Source organism: Canis lupus, chromosome 1 (genome assembly GCF_011100685.1).
Source record: "Canis lupus familiaris isolate Mischka breed German Shepherd chromosome 1, alternate assembly UU_Cfam_GSD_1.0, whole genome shotgun sequence".
Taxonomy (NCBI): Eukaryota; Metazoa; Chordata; class Mammalia; order Carnivora; family Canidae; genus Canis; species Canis lupus.
Genome location: NC_049222.1, coordinates 112,298,934 through 112,323,654, shown reverse-complemented (window position 1 = coordinate 112,323,654; position 24,721 = coordinate 112,298,934). Strand labels below are relative to the sequence as shown.

At 43.7% G+C, this 24,721-nt stretch overlaps 1 protein-coding gene and 1 non-coding gene across 2 annotated transcripts; one reads left to right on the top strand and one right to left on the bottom strand.

Moving 5' to 3' along the window:
- Positions 1-17: 17 nt before the first annotated feature.
- ETHE1 (ETHE1 persulfide dioxygenase) lies at positions 18-23,619 on the bottom strand. Its single transcript, XM_038528707.1, has 7 exons — positions 23,459-23,619; positions 22,974-23,118; positions 22,724-22,872; positions 3,218-3,347; positions 905-994; positions 387-503; positions 18-217 (listed from the first exon to the last, which is right to left on the bottom strand). Exons 1-7 carry the CDS (start codon positions 23,537-23,539, stop codon positions 165-167), a joined length of 765 nt encoding a protein of 254 aa, XP_038384635.1. The 5' UTR covers positions 23,540-23,619; the 3' UTR covers positions 18-164.
- Positions 2,136-2,245, top strand: LOC119869872. Its single transcript, XR_005354869.1, has one exon. It is a non-coding gene; the product is annotated as a U6 spliceosomal RNA (small nuclear RNA).
- Positions 23,620-24,721: the final 1,102 nt, after the last annotated feature.

Below are 24,721 nucleotides of genomic sequence, written 5' to 3'. Positions count from 1 at the left end.
CACAGATGGAAGTAAGATTAAGAGCAAAAAATAATTTTTATTTATTTATTTATGAAGCTCAGGAGCTGGTGAGGGAGGGGAAGAAGAGAGGCTTGGCGATGGCACCTCTCTCTGTACCCCACCTAGTGCATTCTTAATGGAAACAGGCACCTGACAAAGCCAGGTCAGGAAGGGGGAGTCTGGATCCCACAGAGCATGTTAGCTGGAACAGCAAAGTCTGAAAGGAAAAAAAAAAAAGTTGAAACTAAAGGGTCCCCAGCACACCCCCTGATGTCCCACTGAAGACCCACAAATCTTAGGAGCCTTTCTTCTTTGGGAAACTAGAGTTCTGGCCCTAAGCCCCCTCCTCCCTCAGACCCAGGAGTTCCGGGCCCCCAACTGCTTACCTATCTGCTGAGGCTTTGGCAAGTTCAGGTTGTCCATGACCTTGACAAACTCCTCACAGCTGAGGGTGAGCCGCGGGTTCAAAGTCCGCTCCTCCTCTACAGTGGACACTGTGAGCCCTAGTGGCCAAGGGAGGGGAGGGACGTCAACCCGGCAAGTGCCTGGGGCCTCCTAGGACTACATTTCCCAGAAGGCTTAGGGTGCATCTCGGGGCTGGGACTCACAGGCTCTTCCCAGAATGTCGTGGAGATCGCTGGCTCGCCTCCATTGGCACTCTGGGAAATGTAGTTTCCCACATCCCTAAGCTCTGTAAGGAAGTCCCTGGAATACACATACCCTTGGGAATTCTAGTCTTGTTTCTCCATCCACACTCAGCATACCTAAACACTTGATCTTTTCGGCCAGTGAAATTTCTGGGAATTGTAGCCCCCATGCCCACAAAGACTACAGCAGTTTGGTACTCCCTCCCCTTCAAATGTGAAGTTATGTACGTCCCACACCTCCTCAAGGAAGCCCTCACCGCGGTAATCATGAGCAGGGTAGATCAGACAGTCTCCTGGAAGCGTGAAGATCTTTTCATGGACCGAGTGGTACAAAGTCTTAGCACAGCCTGGGGAGGGAAAACTCAGTGGTGAGTAATCAACAAGACAGAAGCTTTCTAGACCCTTCCCTCAAGAAAAGGGTGGGAGGATGAAATCACAGTAGCTAGAGTCTCTCCCTCATCTTCAGCCAGTACCCCTTTGTCTAGGCACAGAAAGAGAGGGAAGGGGCGTTCTGAGCTGATGGAACAGCATATGTAAAGAATTGGGGAATGGTAAGAAATTCACTATAGCAGTAAATAAGGCTGGGATGAGATCCTGAAGTACCAAGGAGTTGTGCCCTCAGCCTGGGGATGCCAAGAAAGGGTTCTGGGCAGGGAGGCTGGACTAGAAGGTAAGAAACTGAAGACCTGAGGCCACAGAGGGAAATCTTTTTTAAAAAAAAATATCCATAGGGGTACCCAGCTGGCTCAGTTGGTGGCACACACACCTCTGATCTCAGGGTCATAAGTTAGAGTCCCACAATGGGTGTAGAGGTTACTTTAAAAAATATATAATCTGGGATCCCTGGGTGGCGCAGCGGTTTAGCGCCTGCCTTTGGCCCAGGGCGCGATCCTGGAGACCCCGGGATCGAATCCCACGTCGTGCTCCCGGGATCGAATCCCACGTCGTGCTCCCGGGATCGAATCCCACGTCGTGCTCCCGGTGCATGGAGCCTGCTTCTCCCTCTGCCTGTGTCTCTGCCTCTCTCTCTCTCTCTCTCTCTCTCTGTGACTATCATAAATAAATAAAAATTTAAAAAATATATATATATAATCTTGGGGGACACCTGAGTGGCTCAGGGGTTGAGCATCTGCTTTCAGCTCCGGCGCGATCTCGGGACCTGGGATCGAGTTCCACATCGGGCTCCCCACAGGGAGCCTGGTTCTCCCTCTGCTTATGTCTCTGCCTCTCTCTGTCTCTCATGAATAAATAAAATCTCTTAAAAAAATAAAAATGAAAAATATAGTCTTTAAAAAATAATAGGGATCCCTGGGTGGCGCAGCGGTTTAGCGCCTGCCTTTGGCCCAGGGCGCGATCCTGGAGACCCGGGATCGAATCCCACGTCAGGCTCCCGGTGCATGGAGCCTGCTTCTCCTTCTGCCTATGTCTCTGCCTCTCTCTCTCTGTGTGACTATCATAAATAAATGAAAAAAAAATTAAAAAATAATAGCTTTTAAAAAATAAAAATAAAAACCTATACTAAAATTAGAATGACACAGAGATTAGCATGGCCCCTGCACAAGGATGACATGCAAATTCATGAAGAATTCCACATGAAAATAAATAAATTTTAATAAAATTTAAAAAATATATGCCTACAAATTCACTGACATTTTTCTGTTGAAAATGTGACACCTCTCCTCCTGACAGTGGTCTGGACTAAGTGGCTTGCAACTAATAAATAGGATATTGCAGAAATGACAGAGTTTTGGGGCACCTAGGATGGCTCAGTGGTTGAGTGTCTGCCTTTGGCTCAGGTCATGATCCTGGGGTTCTGGGATCGAGTTCCACATTGGGCTCCCTGCAGGGAATCTGCTTCTCCCTCTGCCTGTGTCTCTGCCTCTCTCTCTGTGTCTCTCATGAATAAATAATTATTTTTTAAAAAAGGAATGACAGCGTTTGGCTTCTAGACTAGGTCATTAAAAAAATATTAGTCTTGTCTGTGTTGTTCTGAACATTCCCTCTGGGAGAACCCAGCTGCCATGTCATGAAGACAAAATAGCCTCATGGGGAGTCCATGTGGTGAGGAACTGAAGCCTCTTACCAACAATCAGAGCCAGCTTGCCAGCTATGTGAGTGAGGGGCCTTGGAAGCAGACTCATCAGACCCCAGTCAAACCTTCAGATGACCACAGCCCAGGCTTTAATGTGACTACACCCCCATGAGAGACGCTAAGCCAGAACCTCCCAGCTAGGCTGCTCCCAGAGTCCTGACTGTCAGAAACTATGTGAGATAATGTTAATCATTGTCTTAAGTCATTAAGTTCTGGGGTGATTTGTTTCAGAGCCATAGATAACTAATCCACCCTTGCATCTAACTGTCCCCCTGACAAGGTAAACTGCTGAATCTGTCTGGCAATAGCTAACCCTTGAATCTAACTTCTCCTTCACTCCAGCAGCTGAACTTCTTCCATCTAATCCTAACTCCCTAAAAATCTAATGTCCATTCATTCATTCTTGCAACAGATACTTAAAACCCTGGCACACACATAACTGTACTAAGATCTCAGGTTAGGGGAATGGGCCTGTAACCTTGCTGGAAGTCCGTCCGCCCACACCCTCGGATGAGCAGGGCATCTCCAGTGAAGGCCATGCTGTGATCATTCAGAACAAAGGTGACACAGCCTGGGGTGTGGCCGGGGCTGGCCCGGGTCTCCAAGGCCTGGTGGGGAAGGAGAATACAGACAATTACCAATAAGCCAGGGGCTCTGGCCTCACAGTGAAACTGTCCCCAGAAGTCCCCATCCTACCCCAGGATCACATCTAGCTAACATAGTTTTTTTGTTGTTATTGTTAAAAAATTAAGTTCGATTCCCAGACTCAAACCACACACCAGGATAAACTCCCAGTAAATTAAACATTTAAAGCAAGAAAATAAAACCATAAAACTGTGACAACAACAAAAATACAAATGAATATATGATCTCTGGTTAGGGAAGAACATTCAAATGTGATCCCGAAAGTTGCAAATCATTACAAAAAAGATCAGTGGTTTGACTTTAAATAAATCTGAAGTTTCTGAACGCAACAACACCAGAAACAAAATTGAAAGGGAACCAACAAGCCAGCAAAATATATTTATAACATATACACCACATGGTGGTCACTATACTTCATATACAAACAGATCTTCAAATCAATAAGAAAAAGATAAGATAAAACCTTTATATAAGATAAAAACATATAAGAATATAATCTTATACATGTATAAGGAAATATATGTATATAATCTTATATATATATATATATATATATATATAATCTTGAAGTAGGAAAGGTTTTTATAAGCATGATATTAAATTCAGAAGACATAAGGATAAGCAGTGGCAGAGATGACCACATAGTTTAACTTTATTATAGAAAAGAACAAAACAAGAGTTAAAAGAAAAAAAAAAAAACTCAGGGGCACCTGGGAAGCTCATTCAGCTCAGGTCCTAGATGTCCAGGGATTAAGCCTCTATCTGGGCTCCTTGCTCAGGGAGGAGTCGCTTCTCTCTCTCCCTATGCCCCTCTCCCCTGCTTGTGCTCTCTCATGCACTCTCTCTCAAATAAATAAATAAAATCTTAAAAAAAGGACAAAAAACTCAGAGACAGTATTAGCACGTATAAGAAAGTATTATAAAGTATGAAAAACCATCATATATAAACAGCTCCTAAGCATCAATAAGAACTCCCAAAAGAAAAATGCACGAAAGAAAAAAACCAGGAAGAGGAAGTAAATAGTCAAAAAACCATCTGAAACGTCTGCTCTCCTTTTTAGGGATAAAAAGAGAGAGATTTAAATTTAAAACCCTTATTTTTCACCTATCTGATTGGCAGCTGTCAGAGTTGCTCAGTGTGTTTGCTGCAAGCCCTTACATTTCCTGGGATGTGGGTAAGATTCACTGTACCCATTGTAGGGGGCAAGTTTGCAGGGTTTACCAAGAACCCAAATGCAGACTCTTTCTGACCCCTCAAAACTTCTGCTAACATTCTGTAGTTAAGAACTTCTGACACATGGGCAAAAATGCCTATCCAGGAAATCCTCATTATCTAAATCCCTACACTCAGTTTAGGCAAGCAATTGTCAGGAAAAAAAAAAAAATTGTTATCCTCAGCTCTAACAACCACTTATAAGATTAGTTCCCACTCACACAGCACTCCTCCCACTAATTAGCATCCTGGTCCAGGTCAGTCATCTGCTGATTATAGAAGGACACTAGGTGCAGATCCTGTGTCCACACCCAGCATCCATTCTGCTCTTCCTCACTCATGGGTCTCCAGTTTGGTTCAGGACATCAGTGTGCACCTCCCCTTCCCACTTTATCTGGTTCTAGACAAAGGTGTGATGGCCGCAGCTACAGCAACCACCTTGCAACCATGAAAAAGAATCCCCCAAATGAAAATGCTGCCAAATCAAAGAGAAGGACTGCCTTCCTCCAGAGTCCCTGTTACAAGAAAAAATTGAACTTCCAATTATTTAAGCCACTATATGGATTTTTTTAGTTGCTTTCAGTCAGACACCTTTAACTCATACACAATAGGATATATGTGCAATGCAAAACAAATGCAAAGCAAAATCACAGATCTTGCAAAATCTGGGAAAAATCACAACCCTACCTACCCAAATCAACATAACCTTTTGGTGGTAGAGGGATGATCTTTCATTATTTTGTCTGTTTTCATATTCTCTGAATTTTTTTAAGCAAAAAAGCATAGGTGTCTTTTGAACTAAACATTGTGGATGGATATTCAAGAGTCAAATTCAAAATAGTTAATCACAGTTGTAGTGATGGATATTGACCAATCAGAAAAACATCAGCTATAAACAACCAGTACAGTTAGACAGTATATATATGGCATATATGGTACAGTTAAAGTATACATATGGTATATGTAATTGTGTATGTGTATAAATTAGACAAAAATTTAAAGATTATTTGTTTGTTTGTTTGTTTGTTTGTTTGAGATAGAGAGTGTGAGAGAAAGGAGAGGGGAGAAGCAGACTCCCCAGTAAGCAGGGAACCTGACACGGGACTCCATCCCAGGGCCCTCGGATCATGACTTGAGCTGAAGGCAGATGCTTTACTGACTGAGCCACCCAGGCACCCTATATTGGACCAAATTTTAATATCAATTGAACAATATCCTGCTTGCCACATGGATCAAGATTCCCTAGGCCCTTGGTGACTGAGTCTGTGTGGCAAGTGGCTTTGCTGAGGATCTGTTTATCTGACCTTTTCCTTCTCTGGAATATCTAGACTCTATCCCCTGCTATGTACCTCCCACAGTCCTGCCCATATTGGGCCTCATCTTCTCCGGCTAGGACCAACCACCAGCCTCCCACCCTGGCCTTCCAGCCTCCATCCATCTCCCACATGGCCCTGAGGCGGGTTTCTACTGCCCAGATTCAAACTTGCTCCTCTCTGCTCAAGACCCATCCTTGGCTCCTGCTGTCCCCAGGGCAGAGTTCTGGCTCTCAACTTGACTTCTGAAATGCCACTGTTCTGGTATCTTCCCAGCCCAATGTCTAATAACATCTTCTTTCCTTTCCTCAACACACCAAGCTACTCTGAAACTCAGGGTCACTACCAGAAAGCATCAGGTTTTTCCATACCTTTTGGCCCAAGCAATTCTCTCTGCTAGGTACAACCCTACCCTCTCCCATCAGTCAGGCCTACTCCTTCCCAAGAGCCCTGACATTGACTGACCCTTTCTCCTGTGCCAGGCTCTCTTCTAAGTCTCGACATGACTGAACTCATCCAGTCCTCGCACATCATTATGGGGTAGGTACCATTCCACAGATGAAGAAACTGAAGCACAGCATGAGAATAAGAGTGAGCAAACTATATGTGAAAATATGGATGGATGTCACAGATAAAACAAAAGTAGAATAAAGCATGCTAGACACAGAAGAGCAGAGAAGTGTGGGATGGAACAGAACGGAGTGGTGTGGAGAGAAATGCAATGAAGTGGGAAATCTCAGGGTGCCTAGTACCCAGTAAGGGGAAGTGGTATTTCATGAAGTGGAGCTTTCAGTTATGAATCCAGGTGTAAGATATCTATCTCTTGGTGAGAGTGCATGGACTAGTAATTAAGAACAGCCTCAGGGGAGTGCCTGGGGCAGGGGAGCTCAGGGGTTGACTCGCCGCCTTTGGCTCAGGTCGAGGCTGGGGTCTTGGGATCAAGTCCCATGTCAGACTCCCTACAGGGAGCCTGCTTCTCCCTCGGCCTATGTCTCTCACGAATAAATAAATAAAGTCAAAAAAAAAAAAAAAAAACAGCCTCTGGAGCCAGGTGACATGGGTTCTAAATTTGGCTCTGCTATTTATTACTAGTTGTGTGGCTCTGGACAAGTCACTTCACCTCTCTGTCTCTGAGCTTCTCTGCTCCCTTGTAAAATGAGGATAATAACTGTCCCCACCTCGTAGGACTATTATAAACATTAAGTTGCTTTGTATATGTAAAGCTTAAAAAATGCCTGGCACACAATAATCACTATATAATCAAAGTAACATAATAATGATGTTTTGAAGTTTATAAAAAAAAAAAAAAACACTGATCTAGTGGAACCACAAGGCTTCCTGGGTTAAAATCCACACTCAGAGGGGCACTTGGGTGGCATAGTCAGTAGGTATTCAACTCTTGGTTTTGGCTCAGGTCATGATCTCATGGGTCATGGGATGGAGCCCGTTGTAGGGCTCCACTCAGAGTCTGCTTAGAACTTTCTCTCCTTCTCCCTCTGCCCCACCCCCCAATTCTTTCTCTCTCTCTCTCTCTCAAATAAACAAATACATCTTTTAAAAAAATTCCAACTGGGCCACTCTTTCAGTGTCATTTCCGGACAAGTCACTTTTCCTCTCTATACCTCCTTCTTTTTTTTTTTTATTTTTTTATTTTTTTTAATTTTTATTTATTTATGATAGTCACAGAGAGAGAGAGAGAGAGAGAGAGGCAGAGACACAGGCAGAGGGAGAAGCAGGCTCCATGCACCGAGAGCCCGATGTGGGATTCGATCCCGGGTCTCCAGGATCCCGCCCTGGGCCAAAGGCAGGCGCTAACCCGCTGCGTCACCCAGGGATCCCTCTATACCTCCTTCTTTGTAAAATGGGAAAAATATTTATTTTTTTTTTGGAAAAATATTTCTGATTCCACTATGTGGTTATGAAAGTTTAATGAGATCTGTTTGTCAGAGAAGACACAGTGGAGGCCCCAGGGGCAGACTCAGCCAGAGAAATGTTTTGTTTGGCCCACCCGGGATTTATGAGAAAGCTGAATTTATAGTCTACCATTAAAAAGTGGAAGATTTCTAAAAAATGTGTATTTGAAGCTTCTATTAAAAAAGAAAAAAAGGCTTGAAAAGGGGAGAGTCCAAGATGGTGGAGGAGTAGGAGACCTCAGTTTCGTCTGGTCCCAGAAGCTCAGCTAGATAGCTATGAAATCATCCTGAGCACCTGCGAACTCAGGAGATCTAAGAAAAGAATAGCTGTGACGTTGCAAATAGAAAAGCGAGCACTTTCTGTAAGGTAGGAGGTGTGGAGAAGTGAATCCAAGGTGATACATGAGGAGATAAATCATGGGGAGGAGAAGCCTCCATCAGCTGGCTGCCAGAAAGGGATAGAGCAGCAGAGTGCAAAATCAGAACGTTTAGAAGTCTGCTCAGGTGAGGGACCTGCCTGCCTGAAAGGGGTTTAGGCCACGAAGCAGGGGTGAATCCTAGGTGAGCCAGTGTGGTCTCAGGATCCTCGGGTCACAGGAAGACCAGGGGAGTCGGAGGGCAGCAGAGTTCCTAGGCATCAGAGCAGGGAAACCAGCTGCAATCAGTGAGCCCAGGAGAGGGCATTCAGCTCCCAGTGGCCATAAACCCCAAACCGGGGCTGAGGCAGTGTGATCATTCTCTGAGCAGTGGCCAGAACCAGTGAGACCCCTCCTTCCTCCACAGGGAGAAGCATGAGAGCTGAGGAGTCTGCAAGGTTTGAGGACTCCAAACGTGGGTCCCAGACCTGAGATAGAAAGGCTTGGACACAGGCTGAGTGAGCTCGGAGTGCAGTGGGAACCAGGGAGACAGGAGCGATGGACTGCTTCTCCCTGGGGGTGCAATGAGGAGTAGGGCCCCACACTTTGGGCTCCCAGGCTGGAGACTGGGAGGCTGCTATTGTCACTCTCATCCTCTAAAGTGGAGGTGAAAGTCTTCAGGGAACAAAAGTCATATAGAGCAATCCAGCCTGGCCCCCTGGCAAGGGCTGTCCCCCCTCAGGTGGGGGACACTTGAGAATCAACACAGCAGGCCCCTCCTCCAGAAGATCGGCAGGCACATCCAGCCAAGACCAAGTCTCTGATCACTGACAACTGCAAAACTCCAGTGCTAGGCAATATAGTATATAGAATTCAGTTTTTTTCTTCCACGATTCTTTAGCCCTTCCTTTTTAAGTTTTTTCTCTTTCCTTTTTCAACCAATTTCTTATTTTAGCAACTTTTTAAAAACTTTTCTAATTTCCATGTTTATAGTTACATTCTATCGTCTCTTTGTATTTAGTTTTATTTTTGTATATGTATAAGTTTTTCTTTCTTTGCAATTTTGGGGTGCAGTTTCTTCTAACAGACCAAAATACACCTGGAATCTAGTGTGTGTCTCTGTTCTCTTCATTTGTCTGATCATATTTGCTTTTCTTTTTTTTCTTTTTTTTTGTTTTATTAAAGGCTTTTTAAATTTTCACCTTTACATTCTATCCTTTCAATGTATTTAATTTTATCTTTGTACATGTATGTTTTCCTTTCCTTAGAACTTTGAGATGTAGTTTCTTCTAACAAGCTGACCAAAACACACTCAGGATATAGTGTATTGCTATGTTCTGTTCACCTATTTATATTCCTTTTTTTTTTTTTGTCTTTTAGTTTTCATTTTTACAGTTAAACTCTATCCTTTCATTGTATTTAATTCTTTGTACATACATAAGTTTTTTTTCTTTCTTTTTCTTTCTAAGATATTATTTATTTATTCATAAGAGACACAGAAAGAGAGAGGCAGAGACACAGGCAGAGGGAGAAGCAAGCTCCATGCAGGGAGCCTGATGGTGGGACTCAATCCCAGGACTCCAGGATCACACCCTGAGCCAAAGGCAGACGCTCAACCACTGCCACCCAGGCATCCGAAGTTTTTCTTTTGTTATAATTTTGGAATCTAGTTTTCTAACAAATGGACACAGGATCCGGTATATTGCTCTATTCTATTTATCTGTCTGGTTATATTCTCTTTTTAAAAAAAATTTTTCCAGTTTTGGGAAAATCTCTTCTGATTTGTTTAGTGTGTATTTCTCTGGGGTTGTTGTTGCCATTTTAGTATTTTGTTTTCTCATTCAGCCCTTCTTCTCTGGACAGAATGACAAGATGGAAAAACCTCAAAAAAAGAGAAGAAGAGGCAGTACTGACTGCTAAAGACCTAATAATCAGTATGGACATAATTAAGATACCAGAACAATAGTTCAGAATAATGATTATAAAGATACTATCTGGGCTTGAAACATACATAGAAGACACTAGAGAATCCCTTTCTAGAGAAATAAAAGAACTAAAATCTAATCAAGTCAAAATCTAAAAGGCTATTAATGAGATGCAATCAAAAACAGAGGCTCTAACTGCTCGGATAAATGAGGCAGAACAGAGAATTAGTGATATAGAAGACAAAATGATGGAGAATAAAGAAGCTGAGAAAAAGAGAGATAAACACTACTTAATCAAAAGGGGAGAATTTGAGAGATAAGTGATACCGTAAAGCAAAACAATATTAGAATAATTGGGATTCCAGAAGAAGAGGAAAGAGAGAGAGAGGCAGCAAGTACACCGGAGCAAATTATAGTGGAGAACTTCCCCAATCTGTGGAAGGAAACAGGCATCCAAGTCTAGGAGGCACAGAGAATCAATAAAATCTCGCTCAAAATCAATAAAAATAGGTCAACACCCTAATATAGAATAATGAAACTAGCAAATCTCAGAGACGAGAAAATACTGAAAGCAGCTCAGGACAAGGGGTAACCTCTTGGTAACCTACAAGAGTGGAAACATTAGGCTGGCACTGACCTATCCCCAGAGACCTGGCAGGCCAGAAATATTCAGGGTGCTAAGTGAGAAAAATATGCAGCCAAGAATACTTTATCCAGCAAGGATACATTAGGCTGGCACAAACCTATCCACAGAGACCTGGCAGGCCAGAAATATTCAGGTGCTAAGTGAGAAAAATATGCAGCCAAGAATACTTTATCCAGTAAGGATGGCATTCAAAATAGAAGGAGAGAGAATAAAGCTTCCAGGACAAACAGAAACTGAAAGCAGACCTACAAGAAATATTAAAAAGGGGTCCTCAAAGCAAAGAGAGAGCCCAAAAGTAGCATAGACCAGAAAGCAACAGAGACAATGTACAGTAATGGTGACTTTACAGGTAATAAAATGGCACTAAATTCATATCTATTAATAGTTACTCAGAATGCAAATGGGCCAATTGCCTCAATCAGAAGACACAAGGTATCAGATTGGATAAAAAAGCAAGATCCAACCATATGCCATCTGGAGGAGACTCAGTTTAGACCCAAAGACACCTCCAGATTTAAAGTGAGGGGGTGAGAAACCACTTATCATGTTAATTGACATCAAAAGAAAGCTAGGTTGGCAATCCTTGTATCAGACAAATTGGATTTTAAAACCAAAGACTATAATAAGAGATGAGGAAGGACAGAATATCATAATTAAGGGGTCTATCCAACAAGAAGATCTAACAATTTTAAATATCTATGCCCCTAATATGGGAGCAGCCATTTATATAAGCCAGTTAATAACCAAATTAAAGAAATACATTGATAATAATACAATAATAGTAGGGGACTTTAACACCCACTCACTGCAATGGACAGATAATTTAAGGAGAAGATCAACAAGGAAACAAGGGCTTTGAATGACACACTGGACCAGATGGACTTCACCAATATATTCAGAACATTCCATCTAAAGCAACAGAATACATATTCTTCTCGAATGCACATGGAGCCTTCTCTAGAATAGATCGCATACTGGGTCACAAATAGGTCTCAACTGGTACCAAAAGACTGAAATTATTCCCTGCATATTTTTGGACTACAATGCTTTGAAACTGGAACTCAGTCACAAGAGGAAATCTGGAAAGAACTCAAATACATGGAGGCTAAAGAGCATTCTACTAAAGAATGAATTGGTCAACCAGAAAACTAAGGAAGAATTTAAAAATTCATGGAAACTTGCTTCTCCCTCTGCCTGTGTCTCTGTCTCTCTCTCTCTCATTCTCTCTCTCTCTGTGTGTCTCTAATGAATAAATAAATAAAATATTTTTTAAAAATTCATGGATACAAAGGAAAATGCAAACACAACTGTTTAAAACCTTTGGGATGAAAAAAAAAAAAAAAAAAACCTTTGGGATGCAGCAAAGATGGTCCTAAGAGGGAAGTACATTTCAATACAAGCCTTTCTCAAGAAACAAGAAGGATCACAAAAACACAACCTGACCTTACTCCTAAAGGAGTTGGAGAAAGAATAGCAAACAAAGCCTAAATCCAGCAGGAGAAGAGAAACAATAATGATCAGAGCCGAAATCAATGAAAAAGAAACCAACAGAGCAATAGAACAGATCAATGAAACTAAGAGCTGGCTCTTCAAAAAAATTAATAAGATTGATAAACCCATGGCCAGACTTATTAAAAAGAAAAGAGAAAGGACTCAAATATATAAAATCATGAATGAAAGAGGAAAGGTCACGATCAACACTGAAGAAATACAAACAATTGTAAGGACATATTATAAGCAACTATATGCCAACAAATTAGGCAATCTGGAAGAAATGGATGCATTCCTAGAGATGTATAAACTACCAAAACGGAAACAGGAAGAAATAGAAAACCTAAACAGACCAGACCCATAACCAGCAAGGAAACTGAAGCAGTAATAAAAAATCCCCCAACAAAAAGAGTCCAGGGCTGGATGGCTTCCCAGGGGAGTTCCGCCAGATATTTAAAGAAGAATTCCTCTGAAGTTGTTTCAAAAAATAGAAATGGAAGGAAAACTTCCAAACTCGTTCTATGAGGCCAGCATTACCTGGATCCCACAACCAGGCAAAGATCCCATCAAATGAGATAATCACAGACCAATATCCCTGATGAACATGTATGCCACAATTCTCACCAAGATACTAGCCAATAGGACCCAACAGTGCATTAAAAGGATTATTCACCACGACCAAGTGGGATTTATTCCTGGGCTGCAAGCGTGGTTCAGCATTCACAAATCAATCAGTGGGATACATACATTAATAAAAGAAAGGATAAGAACCATACAATCCTCTCAAAGATGCAGAAAAAGTATTTGACAAAGTACAGCATCCTTTCTTGATTAAAACTCTTCACAGTGTAGGGATAGAGAGAACATACCTCAATATCATAAAAACCATCTATAAAAAGCCCACAGCAAATATTATTCTCAATGGGGAAAAACTGAGAGTTTTCCCCCTAAGGTCCGGTCCATGACAGGGATGCCCGCTCCCATCACTGTTGTTCAGCACAGTACAAGAATTCCTAGCCTCAGCAATCAGACAACAAAAAGAAATAAAAGGCATCCAAATTGGCAAAGAAGAAGTCAAACTGTCACTCTTTGCAGATGACATGATACTGTATATAGAAAACCCAATAGACTCTACCCCCAAATTGCTAGAACTCATACAGGTATTCAGCCAAGTGACAGGATATAAAGTCAATGCACAGAAATCAGTTGCATCTCTATACACTATAAATGATACTGAAGAAAGAGAAAGTAAGGAGTCAATCCCATTTGCAATTGCACCCTGAACCATAAGATACTTTGGAATAAATCTAACCAAAGAGGCAAAGGATCTGTACTCAGAAAACTATGGAACACTCATGAAAGAAATTGAGGAAGACACAAAGAAATGGAAAACATTCCATTCTCATGGACTAGAAGAACAGATATTGTTAAAATGTCTATGCTACCTAGACCAATCTATACATTCAGTGCAATCTCTATCAAAATACCATCAACTTATTTCACAGAGTTGGGGCAAATAATTCTAAAATTGGTATGGAACCAAAAAGGACCTCAAATAGCCAAAAGAATGTTGAAAAAGAAAATCAAACCTGGAGGCATCACAATTTCAGACTTCAAGCTGTACTACACAGCTGTGATCATCAAGACAGTATGGTACTGACACAAAAATAGACACAGAAATCAGTGGAACAGAATAGACTACACAGAAATGGACCCTCAAATCTATGGTCAACTAACCTTCAACAAAGCAAGAAAGAATATCCAATGGAAAAAAGTCAGTCTCTTCAACAAGTGGTGTTGGGAAAATTGGACAGCCACATGCAGAAGAACGAAACTGGACCTTTTCCTCACACGATACACAAAAACTAGACTCAAAATGAATGAAAGACCTAAGTGTGAGACAGGAATTCATCAAAATTCTAGAGGAGAACATAGGTTGCAACCTTTGTGACCTTGGCCGCAGCAACTTCTTACTAGACACGTCTCCAAAGGCAAAGATGAACTATTGGGACTTCATCAAGATAAGAAGCTTTTGTACAGCAAACAGTCAACAAAACCAAAAGACAACCAACAGAATGGGAGAAGATATTTGTAAATGACCTATCAGATAAAGGGCTAGTATCCAAGATCTATAAAGAACTTATTAAACTCAACACCCAAAGAACAGATAATCCAATCAAGAAATGGGCACAAGACATGAACGAAGATTTCTCCAAAGACATACAAATGGCCAACAGACACATGAAAAAATGCTCCACATCACTCGACATCAGGGAAATACAAATTAAAACTATAATGAGTTACTACCCAACACCAGTGAGAATGGCTAAAATGAACAAGTTTAACAAGTCAGGGAATAACAGATGTTGGTGAGGATGCAGAGAAAGAGGAACCCTCTTGCACTTCTGGTGGGAATGAAACTGGTACAATCCGCTCTGGAAAAGTGTGGAGGTTCCTCAAGAAGTTACAAATAGAGCTTCCCTATGACCCAGCAACTGCACTACTGGATATTTACCCCAAAGATACAGATGTAGTGAAATGATGGGACACCTGCACCCCAATGTTCATAGCAGCAGTGTCCACATGGGCCAAACTATGGAAAGAGCCCAGATATCCATCGATAGATGAATGGATAAAGAAGATATGGTGTATACACACACACACACACACACACACACACACACACACACAGTAGAATACTACTCAGTCATCATACAAATGAAATCTTGCCATTTGCAACAACGTGGATGCAACTAGAGGTTAATATGCTAAGTGAAATAAGTCAATCGGGGAAAGACAATTACCATATGATCTCACTCATGTGGAATTTAAGAAACAAAACAGAGGATCATAGGGGAAGAGAGGGAAAAATAAAACAAGATGAAATCAGAGGAAACAAACCATCAGAGACTCTTAATCATAGGAAACCAACAGGGTTGCTGGAAGGGAGGTGGATAGGGAAATGGAGTAACTGGGTGATGGACATTAAGTAGGGAGCATGATGTAATGAGCACTGGGTTATATAAGACTGATGAATCACTGACCTCTACCTCTAAAACCAGTAATACAATGTGTTAATTAACTGAATTTAAATTTAAAAATAAGTTATTTCAGGCAAATTGAACACCAATAAAAAATAAATTTATTATTAAAAAAATAAAATAAAAATAAAAAAATAAGTTATTTCAGTAAAAAAAAAAACCAATAGCACATTTATTCACTATACATCACTGTGAATAACATTCTTGTGAAAAAAAAAAAAAAAAAAAAAAAAAAAAAAAAAAAAAAAAAAAAACATTCTTGTGAAAAATATTTTTTTCCAAAACTGCAACAAAAAGTAGTAAAAAAGAGTAGCACTTTTAATGTTTTTGCAAATCTCTATAATATCTGTTTAATAAAAGATATTTGGGTTCTCAAAAAATAAAAGGCTTCGCAGGGGACAGACTACATTCCTTTTTTTTTTAAAGCTTATTTATTTAAGTAATCTCTACACCCAACATGAGGCTCAAGCCATGACCCCCAAGATCAAGAGTCCCACACTCCTCCAACCAGGCACCCCGACAGACTACATTCCTTAAAAAAAAAAAAAAAGAAAAGGATTTTATTTATTTATTCATGAGAGACACAGAGAGAGACAGAGAAATAGGCAGAGGGAGAAGCTGGTTCCCTGTGGGGAGCCCAATGCAGAACTCGATCCCAGGACTCCAGGATCACGCCCTGGGCCGAAGGCAGGCGCTAAATCGCTGAGCCACCCAGGAATCCCCCAGACTACATTCCTAAACATGACTAATCAACTTGAATTGTGCAATGGGAAAAAAAAAATAATTGTATAGTGGGTGTCCCCTATAAACAGAACATGCACCCTAACATTTGCCACAGGCCCCACCACTCCCTGCTGCCTGCAGTGATATTTGATATTTACAATTTACTTCTTGTTGATAGCAAAGAGAAGAATACATTGAATGACACCATGAGGAAACAACCAGACACACCCAGAAGTGGAACATTCTACAAGACAACAGGGTGGAAACTTCAAAAGTCAATGTCAGGGCACAGAAAGGGTATGAAACCATTCTTGGGCAGCCCCGGTGGCGCAGCGGTTTGGCGCCGCCTGCGGCCCGGGGTGCGATCCTGGAGACCTGGGATCGAGTCCCACGTTGGGCTCCCTGCATGGAGCCTGCTTCTCCCTCTGCCTGTGTCTCTGCCTCTCTCTGAATGAATAAATAAATAAATCTTTAAAAAAAAAGAAAAAAAAAGAAAAGAAACCATTCTTGATTTAGAGACTAAATAGACTTAACAGCTGAATGGCATGCATGAACCTCGAGTGAGTTCTGGCTCTTAACCGCCATAAAAATGATTCCTGGGCACCTGGCACTATTTGAACTCAGACTGGATTTAAGAATTATTTCAGAAGTATCATGTATCTTCTGTGATGGAGATTTTGTAAAAGAATTGTTCTCAAAGTGCAGTTGAAGGAACCCTGAGGGCCTCCAAGGTGAAATCTATTTTCATGATAGTAGGAAGAGCCCTTCCCCCCTTCTTACTCTCATTCTTCAGTCAGGTCAGAGTTCAGGGGTGTTTTCCCGAAAGCCCCGTGACTGGTGATGATGTCATTGCTCTGACAGCTGATAGAGTACTTGGATATTCTTGTGTTTTAAAAAAGAAAGTCTCAGGATCCCTGGGTGGCTCAGCGGTTGGACGTCTGCCTTCGGCTCAGGGTGTGATCCTGGGGTCCCGGGATCGAGTCCCACGTCGGGCTCCCTGCATGGAGCCTGCTTCTCCCTCTGCCTGTGTCTCTGCCCCTCTCTCTCTCTCTATGTCTCTCATGAATAAATAAATAAAATCTAACACACACACACACCCAATAAAAACCAGTGTCACCAACTGGTGAACTTTAGGCGAAGGGTACTAACTGTACTATTATTTCAATTCACTATAGGTATTAGAATATTAATAAAAGCTTGTGGGGGAGCACCTAACATCTGGACCTCGGGCAGCCTCCACCATTCCTGAAACTAGTTGGATCATCTTCTCAGCAGCAGAATATTCTACAGGGATTTTGTGCAGCCTGCCTAGCCCCACATTCTTCCAACAAATTCCTTTTCCCCTTCGTGGTGCTTCACATATGTGACACTGCTCAACAGCTCTCCCCTCACCTGTTTCCAGGTGCAGCGACGCCGTCTTCAATACCTCACAGCCACACCTGCACCCAAAGGGATCCGCGCAATCTCCCCCGCCCTGCAGTTCCCACGGCCCACACTGCCCCCTGGTGGCAAGCAGGCTGGGGCCTTCTTTTCCATTTGGTCAAGTTCAAAAGCACCTAATCTTGGTATAAAACCCTGGGCCACTGTTTCTGTGCAATTTATACTCAAAAATCCCAAATGTCTTTTTTCCACTGAGGCTAAATACTCTGAACCTCCGTTGTCAGCCAAATCTTCCTTTCTTTTGGTGAAAGAAAACATTAGTTGTCCTAACGTTTACGGGACAGTATACTGATGTCTATGATTCAAAGGGGCATCAAAAAAATAAGATAGGTAACAGATGGATATGATGTTTGCTGTCAATTTTTTTCAACTTTTTGGGACTCCTGGGTGGTTCAGTGGTTGAGCATCTGCCTTTGGCTCAGGTAGTGATCCTGGGGTCCTGGGATCGAGTCCCACATCAGGGTCCCCACAGGGACCCTCCTTCTCCCTCTGCCTATGTCTCTGCCTCTCTCTGTGTGTCTCTCATGAATAAATAAATTAAATATTTTAAAAAATCTTTTTCAACTTTTCTGTATGCTTGAGATTTTTGATAAAATGTTGCAAGGGGGAAGATTTATTCCACATTTCAAATAATTAGTTCCAGGGGCACCTGGGTGGCTCAGTTGGTTAAGCAGCAGACTCTTTTTTTTAAGATTTTATTTCTTTATTTGACAGAGAGAGAGGGTAAGCACAAGTAGGGGGAGTGGCAGGCAGAGAGAGAGGGAGAAGCTGGCTCCCTGCAGAGCAGATCACAACCAGAGCCCAAGGCAGACAGTAGACGCTCAACCGACTGAGCCATGCAGGCGCCCCAAGCAGCTGACTCTTGATTTCCACTCAGGTCATGATATCAGGGTCCTGGGATCCAGCCCCACCCGCACCCCATCAGACTTCCTGCTCAGGGAGTCTGCTTGTCTCCCTCTCTCTCTGCCCCTCCCCCTATGCTCTCTCTTTCAAATAACCTTTTGGAAAAAATAATGAGTTCTAAATGGAAGGAAGCACTGAAATTCCCACCTAGACCACATGAGAATCATCTATGAGCTTTTATTTTATTTTTTGAAGATTTTCACTTTTAAGTAATCTCTACACCCAATGTGGGGCTTGAACTTACAACCTTGAGATCAAGAGCCACATGCTCCACTGACTGAGCCAGCCAGGGTCCCACCTGTGGGATTTTAAAATAGATTGATTCCCTGTGTATGCCCCAAACAATTAAATCAGAATCTCTAAAGTGGGATCTGGGGTTTCAGTATCTGGCAGCACTTTAAATTAACATATTCAACAGGCAAGACTAACTTTCCGAATCTGCCATCCCTCATGGGAACTAAAACGTTCAAATCTCATTGCTCATTAAAACAGAAAATTCATTCTACAATGAAACCATCCAAATTTGGCCCACTGTGAATGTAAAACACAACCAGCTAAAAAAAACTGGCAATTTCTACTAAAGTTAAGCAGAGGTCAGTCCTATGACTCAGAAAGTCCATTCCTTGGAATTGAGAGTAATGTCCACGAGGAGACTTGCATAAGAACCTTCATACCAGCATTGCTCACAATAGCCCAAAACTGGAATCAACCATCAAAAGGCAAATGGATAAATTTTCATAAATTCACATAAACAAATGCTCTTACAGCAGCATTATTCATGAATAGCCCCAAGCTGGAATCAACTATCACAAGGAGAATGGACAAAGTGTCATAAATTCACACAATAAAATGCTCTGCATCAGGGGTTGGCAAACTAAGGCTGGTACATCAAATTTGGTCTGTCGTCTGCTTTTGTATGGCCTGAGGGCTAAGAATGATTTTTACACTTTTTCAAAAATGGTTGAAAAAAAAAATCAAATGAGAATGGTATTTGGTAACACATGAGAATTACTGAAATTAAAATTTCAGAGGCCAGAACTAAAGTTTTATTGGAGCACAGCCATGCTTATTCATTTATGCATTGTCTATAACTGCTTTCACACCAACAGAGTTGAGTAGTTGCAACAGAGACCATATGGCCTGCAAAAGTGAAAATATTTACTGTCTGGTCCTTTACAGAATCCCTGCTATATAGCAACAGAAGGAAAGAACTACAACTATATACAACATTATGTGGAGAGAAAGAAGCCAGAACACAAAAGAGCACATGTTGTATGAGTCCTGTTTATAAGGTCCGGAACACATAGAACTAATCTATGATTAAATAAGTCAGAAGAGGGGCGCCTGGCTGGCTCAGTCGGTAGAGCATGTGACTCTTGATGCCAGGGTTGTGGGTTCAAGCCCCACAGTGGGCATGGAACCTACTTTAAAAAAAAAAAAAGTTGCTAAGATTGCAAATATTAAAAGTTCTTATCATAAGGGGAAAAAAAGAAAACTTAAAAAATAAATGTCAGAAGACAGTTTCTTGATGGAGCTGTCAATGGTCAGGAAGAGGGACAAGGAAGCCCTTTTCGGGTGATGAGTATGCTCTGTATCTGGATCTCAGAGGCAAATACTCAAGTGTAAACATAGGTAAAAATTTACCTAGCTGCTCATGTACAATATGTGCACTTTCTATTACATAAAATGCATGTTAAAATGGAAATTTTTTAACTGGGGGGGAAGAAATGTGACCATTTCTAAAGGCTTATAAAGAACTCAGATGAGGGCAGCCCGGGTGGCACAGTGGTTTAGCGCCGCCTTCAGCCCAGGGTGTGATCCTGGGGATCTAGTCACACATGGGGCTCCCTGCATGGGGCCTGCTTCTCCCTCTGCCTTTGTCTCTGCCTTTGTGTGTGTGTATGTGTCTCTCATGAATAAATAAATAAAATCTTAAAAAAAAAAAGAACTCAGATGAAAACCACACGAATACCGAATAATCATAAAGACAGATGCTAACACATGTTGGCAAGGATGTGGAGAAACTGGGACTTTTTTTTAAAGATTTATTTACTTTAAGGGGGGAGGGGCAGAGGGAGAGAGAAAATCCTGAAGCCAATTCCCTGCTGAACACAATTCCTGGTTGAACGCAGGGCCTGATGCAGGGCTAGATCCCAGGATTCTGAGACCACAACTCAAGCCTAAATCAAGAGTTCACCACTTAACCTACTGAGCCACTCAGGTGCCTAGAAACTAGGACTTTCATATGCTGCCCTTGGAAACATAAAATGGTGCAACCACTTTTGATAACAGTCGGTCAATTCCTCCAACTGTTTTTTTTTTTTTTTAAGATTTTATTTATTTACTTGAAAGAGAGCTGAGCAAGGGGAAGGGCGGAGTGAGAAGCAGACTTCCTGCTGAGGAAGGAGCCCCACACAGGGCTTGGCCACAGGGCTCTGGGATCATGACCTGGGCCAAAGGCAGATGCTTAACCAACTGAGCCATCCAGAAGCCTCCTTCCAACTGTTTTTTAAGTAGGCTCCACATCCACCATGAACCCCAACATGGGGCTTGAACTCATGACCCTGAGATCAAGACTTGAGCTGAAATCAAGAGTCTGACACTTAACCAACTGAGCCACCCAGGCACCTCAGTTCCTCTAACTGCTAGACATAGAATTATTATTGATCTAGCAACCCACCCACCCCCACACACATATATAAGAGAAATGCAAACAGACACACAAAAATTTGTACATGAATATTTATAGCGGCATTATTCATAATAGCCAAAAAATGGAAGCAATGGAAATGTCTATCAACCGATAGATGAATGCATGAATGAATAAGGTATATTCACACAATAGAATATTACTCAGCCATAGGAAGGCATGAAGCACTGACACACACTACAACATGGAGGAATTTTGAACTCTTATGATCAGGGACAAGCCAGTCACAAAACACCACATAATATATGATTCCATTTTTATTAAATGCCCAGAATAAACCCGTAGAGACAGAAAGTAGATTTGCTGTGGCCTAAGGCTGTTGGAGGGAGAGCGGAGGGGGCTAGGATGTCAGCTAGGAGCGTGGGGTTTCTTTTGGAAGCAACGAAAATATTCCAAAAATGATTGTGGGGTTGGATGGATGGGCTCAACTCTGAATATAATAAGTCACCGAATGGTACACTCCAAATGGATGAACCGGATGGCTTGTAAATGATATCATTTAAGTTGTTTGGAAAAAAAAACAGACACTGAAGCTAAATCTACTACAACTAAACCCTTCGACATTCATTCCTTCAAAACATCACTTATTTGATCTAAACAAAGGACTTATCTTGACAGGAAACCCCAATCATTCTTCACTCTTCTAGGCCTTCTCAACTCAAGAAATGCTTGCTAGCACTTCACAATTACCCACGGTGTACAGAAGGGTACAATGCACTTTTTTACCGGCTTCCAGGAAAGAGCTTGAAATGAAGAGGCTGCAACCATTGTGGTTCAAACCCTCTGATCCCACATACAGCTCTCATCTCTAAAAGCTCTGACTCAGATAAACTGTCCCCAAATCCCCTAACCTAGAGGTCAAGTCTTACCCTATGTCACTTGCCCATTCTGTTCCCAAGTCAGCCAGACTCTGTAGCTTTAGCAAGTCCGATCAGAAAAAAAAAGCCTGGCTACCTGTTTCTCCTCCCTCTGAGGACAACTCCACCCCAGTGCCCTCTCCACCCCAATCTACTGCTCTGGGTTGAAATCCTGGCTAGAAACCTGCTGACCTTGCCTGTGACAAAGACAGGAGAGGAGATAGGAACCTTCAGAACCTTCCTGTGTGAGGCAACAGCTAGGGCTGAGGGTGAGGCAAGCGGGCACTAAAGGGAGAACATTTAAGGAGGCGCTGGCCCCAAGGTGCTGACCCTGCCCTTGCATGACCCTGAGAGTGAGCGCCTCCTTAAACGTTGTGCCCTAGGCGCCTGGCTCACCTCACCCTAGTCCTGGCCCTGGGCAACGAGATGCTCCTTCCTCGAACTGTGGCTCTAGAAGACAAAGCTGGGTCACTCCCTCAGCCCTGGCCTCAGAATTCTAGCCCTCAATCAACTTTTATGGAGATCCCAGGCCAAAGGAGCTGCCCCAAGGCTGTAGGAAACTACAAATGCTGTTGACTTAAGGGGCTTGGCCAGAGACACACCTGCCCAGAACCTCTTGCTCCAGTGCCCTACCTGGGTTTATGGTGCCCTCCTCCCAGACACAAACTCAGGGATCAGGAACCCAGGCCAGAGTTCCCTCCTACCCCAGGGCTTAGGGTCCCCCCACCCCCTGCCCCCAAGCCCCTCACTTCCCTTGAGTCCAAGAAGTCCAGGCCACCACCCTCTGGGGGGACCCCATCCAACTCACGAAGCGCCCGAAGTGGATGGAGTCTCCATCCTCGATGTGCAAGTCAGCCTGGGCCCCACTAAGGCGGGAGATGACAGACTGGCAGCCGGGAAGTAGGGACCGGAGCAGCCCTGAGCCCGTAATGTGGTCCGCATGGCAGTGGGTATTCACTGGGAGAGAGAGGAGGGCCAGGTCCAGGAGGGCCCCGGGAGGACGGAGGCTTCCCAGCCCCCTCCTCCCTCAGACCCAGGGGTTTGGCCTCCACACTGACCAGCATACAGCAGCCGCAGCCCCAGTTCCTTGACCAGCTGCGCATCCCGAGGCGCTGTCTCCAGAACCGGGTCGATCAGGATGGCCTCACGGGACTCTCTGTCACCCAAGAGGTACGTGTAGGTGCAGCTCTTGGGCTCAAACATCTGGGGAGGAGGCAGGTGGGACAGGTGAGAGGGCAGAACCAGATTTCAGCTCACGGGGGACCCAAGAGCCCAAGCCACGTAAAGATCCAGAAGCAGAAAACCCAGCCCCTTCTTTGCCCACCTGTGTCAGGAGTCTGCGGCCCCTGCACCTTACTCCCTCTGAAACAGTCCCCACTTTCACATACCCCCCCCAAATCAGGATCTCCAGCAACCTCTTCCGTAAGGGGAAGTCCTGCCCCAGGCCCAGGGGATCCCAGATCTCTCCCCTTTCAAGGACCCGGGAGTCCCGCCCCAGTCGCTGCCCGACGCCCGGCGCCCAGCGGTCCCGCGGTGGGCGCACCTGCCGTAGGAGGATGGGGACTCCAGAGCCGCTGCGCTGGCTGAGCTGCCGCCCGGCGACCCTCAGAGTAGCCCCCGCCATCGCGCCCGCGGCCGGGTGGGGACTGAGCGGAGTTCCGAGCGCCTCCCGAAGCCGGGTGCCCCCGGGCTGACCCGGGCGGGGCGGGGGCGGGGCTGCTGGCGGGGCGGGGCGGGGCCAGCCTTAAAGGGGCCGCGCGCGCTGGGGGCTCCAGGCGATCTTGCGGAGAGAACAGAGACCCAGACGACTGCGCGACCCGGGAACCGGCGGACAGGGAGACACTCACAAGGCTCAGAAGGCCACGGAGAGACGCTGGCAGAAGCACAGACAGGGAGAAAAATGAAAACCCAGCAAGAGGCTCCAATGCACCGATAGCCGGCCTTCTAGTGTATTCCTAGTGGTTTTTATCAGGAGAGAGACCCAGAAAGGCACTCAGAGACCAGGGAGGTGCTCAGAGACTTGAGAGAAAATTGGACCCCGAAATACCAAGAAGAGACACCTGGAAAGACTTTCCGAGATTCACAGAGAGATAAAGAGTTGAAACGGGCTGTCCATCAAAGAAATATGGTCAGAAAGATACACTTGGAAATCCTAGACAAGTATGAAAGGTGGGAAGAGATGGTGGGACATTAGAGCCAGGAGGAATGAGCAGAAAGAGGGAGAGAATCTCTCAGATAAGAGAGAAATAGGCAGAAAGGAAATTCAAAGTCGAGGAGAAAATTTTGCTCATTTATTCCTCATGTGAGGGCTCCTGTGTGCCCAGGCCAAGCTGGGTGAGGCTGGGGACCCAGAGGTGAGTCCTGTCTGGTTCGTTGAGGAGAATAGTGCAGACACTGGGGCTGAAATAAAGGGAGGTTCAAGGATTGCCAGGAGCTCAGGGGAAGAGGAAACAGGAAAACAGGGATCTTCATGCATTCTTTACTGTGAAGGTCCCCCAAACGAGACCTCCTCACCCCTGAGGCCCATTCTTCTTGTTTTGGCAGGACTGCTAGACCTGCTAGACAGTTTACCAGTCCCTTGAAAGCAGGCACACCTTCTGAGTCAGCTGTGAGATGTCCTAAGAGGTAGAAACCTGAGCACCACCATTCCCAGCTCTTGGGCTCAAAACTTACCCTCTTCTGGGCTTTAGCTTACTTCTCTGTAAGATGAACTTGAAAATAGCTCCTCCCTCATTGTGAAGATCTAATAAGTTCAGACATGTAAAGAGTCTGAGAGAGCACATGGTGCAGAGCAAGCTCTCCACAG